Source organism: Frankliniella occidentalis, unplaced genomic scaffold (genome assembly GCF_000697945.3).
Source record: "Frankliniella occidentalis isolate FOCC.00 unplaced genomic scaffold, Focc_3.1 Scaffold42, whole genome shotgun sequence".
NCBI classification, from domain to species: Eukaryota; Metazoa; Arthropoda; class Insecta; order Thysanoptera; family Thripidae; genus Frankliniella; species Frankliniella occidentalis.
The window spans coordinates 251,337-255,610 of NW_026267172.1; the positions used below are offsets into that span (position 1 = coordinate 251,337).

Sequence of the window (4,274 nt, forward strand, 5' to 3'; positions counted from 1 at the left end):
TAGCGCCTAAACGAAGGGGCTGATCTCGAATCTACTAGTCCATCCTTCGGAGGTGCGAAAAAAAATGCATCACCCCTTTCGATTCCGTACAAAACAACCCACTCGGGGTATATGGAGGTAAATTTAAAAAAAAATGACTCGTAGAAATTGGATGGACAACATCGGTCTATCCGAGAAGCGAAAACCCTGCTCCTGCTCCTCGTTTATCAGTAAACGCTTACAGCAGGACTGGCAAAATAAATTAAATTGAATTATATTCCCTCGATAATTTCATCAGGGCAAAATCTAAATGGGCAGATTAAAATGAAGACTTTATTCCTGGGCAAAATTAAATCCAAGGGGCAAAATCCGGGCACTTTTAAGGGCTAAATAGATATAATTTTGCCCTTGGGTCAAAAAAATTAAATTTTAATTCAGGGGGTAAAATACTAAATTAAATTAAATTTTGAGGCTTTAACATCCCGAAGGAGTTGTGTTTGAAAATTTTTAGACATTTCACTCATGGAACACGAAAATCCTCGCAACCCATACTGGGCCTTGTCTCCTGCCCAAAGTCCGAGTTGAACTCCAGCGACCATCCCCGGACGCATCTCGGGTAGTCTCTCGAATCTCGGGCTCGTGGGGCCTTATTTTTTTTTTGGGGGGGGGGGTAATTTAGACCAATCATCAAATTCTGCCCTCGGAGATAAAAAGGATTTTTGCCTCAGAAATTTGCCCTGGGTAAAATTATAATTATAAGGAATTGCCCTTTGAGGACCAATTTCGAAAGGGCTTTATGATCTTGCCCTAGGGCAAAATAGTTTGTCGGGGCGAAATATTTTGCCCTCCCAAAGGCTAATTTTAGAATAAGATTTAATTCTTTTTTCCAGCCCTGGCTGACAGCAAAGGGGCAAGGGGCCGGGGAGGGGGGGAGGGCGGTAAACCGTCAAAAATATCGCTGACGTAGCTTGTTCACGGCACTGAAATTCTGGAATATTGATACTTTGTTGTACTCACTTGTCTAACTTTGTGCTGGATGTCCTGTCTGATGGCAAGCGTGTAAATGAAGAAGGACAAGGCTTGCATCGAGGTGTCCGAGGCCGCATAGACGATGGTCTTCACCTCATCGTTGAGCTCCTCTTCGTTCAGCGCTGCGCTTTCTTCAGAAGATAGCACGTGATCCAGAAACGCTTGCCGCTTCCGCGGGGGGTTCAGGGGATTCCCGTTGTTATTGAAGGCTTTCTTCTTCTCCCCTACGATCTTCTGTACAAACTCGTCAAATATTTTCCTTAACTTAACGTACTCCAGGTACCGGGTGCGATGCAGCGAGTAAATCCACTCGCTTAGGAACCATGGACGCCTAACTCGATAGAACCAGTTTTCAAAACCCTTATGGGTTGCACTGATGAATTCCATCTTCTGAGGGTCGTCTTCATCCAGGTCTGAAGACATGATGGTCTCGCAGACAGTGTTATTGGTGCAAGCCCCACAGAGTGGCGTCACGTCCAATACCTCCCCTTTGTCAGCGTACCCGGCTAGCAGGTCGGCGAGGACCACCCCCCGCTTGTAGAAGGTCGGCACGAAGTCGCGCAGGATGTCGAGGTGCAGGCTGGGCGAGATCGCTTTGCGGTGGCGGCGCCAAACCTTCCCGCCTAGGGTAACCAGTCCGTTCCCTAAGATCGGCTCTAGCGCCCGGTACGGCTGTGGCTTATCCAGCGCCTTGGGGCTTGTCAAGACTGCCTCGACGTCGGCGGGTTGCAGAACGAAGAGGATATTGATGTGTCCCAACGTGAAGCGGCACACCGGCCCGTAGCTGGCGTAGGTGGAGACCATCGTGTGGACGCGGTTGTAGATCTCGTCGGGGCTGCTGAGTACTTCGAGCGCATTTCCGATGATGGGGAGCCTGGGCGGCCCCGGCAGCTCTGCTATCATACGGCGGACGCGCCTGAACTCGGACACGGCGGGCCAGGAGCGGACCGCCAGACAGGCGGCGACCACCAGCAAGAGCAGGACGAGCAGGAGCATGTTCGGCCGACGTACCGCTGGAAAGACTGGAGTGAACCACGCCGGGGCGCAGAGGTACTCCCGTAGTTGTCCTTACCCCCCCCCCCCCTCCCCACTGCGCCAAGCGCCACGCCTACGCCGTGCCGCCGCCGCCGTCAAAAATATTCAGTCCGCCGCAGACCCCGAGCTGCCGAGTAATTTGTCGCCGCCGTCGCGCCGGCACGACAGTCTTAGCTCTCGTTTTTGGTGTATTCAAACAGAAACCGCCTTACACGTAGGCAACCCATTTTCCTTAAGTCATCTCGTAAGGGAAGCTGGGGTCCCATGAGACACTTTTTGTTTTTCGGGCCTGTAGGCCACAATTGTTGAGATATTTGAACTTTTAAAGTCGGGATTGAAAGTATGGCTAATTGCCTGTCAAATGATACCCAAGTCATATTTTTAGTAAAACTCTTTTTCATACAGGAATAAATTTGAAAAAAAACCTTGCAAAGTCACATGGGACCCTGGACCCGGGGTCCCATGAGACTCACTCGGGGACCCATGAGACACTTGTAACTTTCATGGTAGAGGAGGTAAAGGGACAGGAAAGAAATGTTCCTTAGTCCGATAAATGCCTCAATAAAACAAAACAATCGTTTCAAAATATAATAGAACGGTTAACATTAAACAAAAAAAAAAATTTGGCTAAATAAGAGGAAGACCAGTTATATTGGACTAATTACTCTGATACTTAGTGCGCAACTGCTTAAAACTTGCAACTGCAACTGAAAATTGAATATATGCAAGTGTCTAACTCAGTAGTTCTACACTTACAAGTGTCCTTACCCAGATGGGACCCCAGCTGCAAATGTCTCATGGGTCCCCAAGCTGCAAATTTTCATTAAAAGTGGTATAGAGTGTATATGTTATGTGTGAGGATCGCGGTTCGGGTCTCAAATTGAAGAGGGAGGACCACTTGACAACAACAGGAGACGTCCAGGCCCAAAAAGTAATAATTAATGGTGAAAAGCGAACGTGCCGCTCCATACATCAAATTTACTTTACCTCAAAATATGGACTTGCCCAACTTCAGCTGGCTCTCACACACTCCATATTCAAACCAGACCCTCGGCTTTGCAGCTACCAAGAACATACCTGGTAGGGTTGCAACCCAATTTTTTGTCAGCGCCTCCAACTTTTACTTTCCGAGATATCGCAAAAGTCTCATGGGACCCCAAGTCTCATGGGACCCCAGCTTCCCTTACTATAGTTTCACAATTTCGCAATCAAACTCTTGAAATTACAGGTAATCTCTTCCATTGTCATAAGAAAGTGAAGTAATTGGCAGAGCTATAGCGAACCCTATTAGTCCAGAGATGATCATAAAGTTTCGCGGCTTTGTCTATTTGTCTGTCATCACGATAACTACTCGAGAACGGTTTGAGCTAGGTATACGTGAAATTTTTATTGTAACTTTTGTATCATAAAAAGCAAGAACTGTATTGATTTTGAGCCCTCTAGCTCAAAAAAATTGATAAATAAATAAATAAGATAAATAGAGACTGTTGTTGTACGTTTGTTGTCTGCATTTTCTTGACTGTTAAAACTTTGTTGGTTTTTCCCGACAATTGACAATTGGCCTTTAGCCACCCACGAAGCATTCGTTGTTAAAAATGTTGCCAGAATTCTTTGTGTTTTTTTTTATTTACTTCGAAATAACAACTCTTCTGCGTTATTTAAAACTGATTAACTTCAGAAGTATCACGACTGGTCAGCAACTATTTCAGATTGAGATATCAAAACTCTCGAATTTGTTGCACATGTAGGGAGTCAGCAGGTATATAACGCATACATGTACACACTTGGGTTTCCAGAGATCCTGCGCAGAAGCTACAGATAGGAAACAAAATACCAAAGATGAAACAAGCCTTGCTTCAGCGCTATATTCCCACCTAAAAAAAATAAAAGGAAAAATTTATTTAGCTTAAAGCAAATGTCGTTAAAATAAAGTAAAATTTTCCTTAGATTAACTTAACTTTCTCGAAAAGAATGGAAATGCCTAAAAGCAAGGACAACAATTTCCTTGTATTTTTGTTAGAAGAATTTTCCTTGGTTTAAGGATAACTGCGCACGGCGAGTGTTCTCAAACGGGCGGGAAATGCCGTCGCCCTGGGACCCGCTGGACGCTTTAGCCGACCCACCCTACCCGCTGCCCGGGGGTGTGTGTCGGGTCCGAAGCATGCGGGTTTTGGGGACCCGGCAGTTCGCCCTGCCGAACGCACCGAGCGGGAAGGTGGCAGTAGGGGGGG

The 4,274-nt window shown here is 46.4% G+C and overlaps 1 protein-coding gene across 1 annotated transcript in view; it reads right to left on the minus strand.

Annotated features, from left to right (window-relative positions):
- LOC113214245 (cytochrome P450 4c3-like) overlaps nucleotides 1-2,040 on the minus strand; it is a 22,421-nt gene extending 20,381 nt beyond the window's left edge. The window contains exon 1 of the mRNA XM_026433554.2: nucleotides 997-2,040. Coding sequence (XP_026289339.1) covers nucleotides 997-2,004 — 1,008 coding nt within the window. The 5' untranslated portion in view covers nucleotides 2,005-2,040. The remainder of the gene's footprint in view (nucleotides 1-996) is intronic.
- Nucleotides 2,041-4,274: the final 2,234 nt, after the last annotated feature.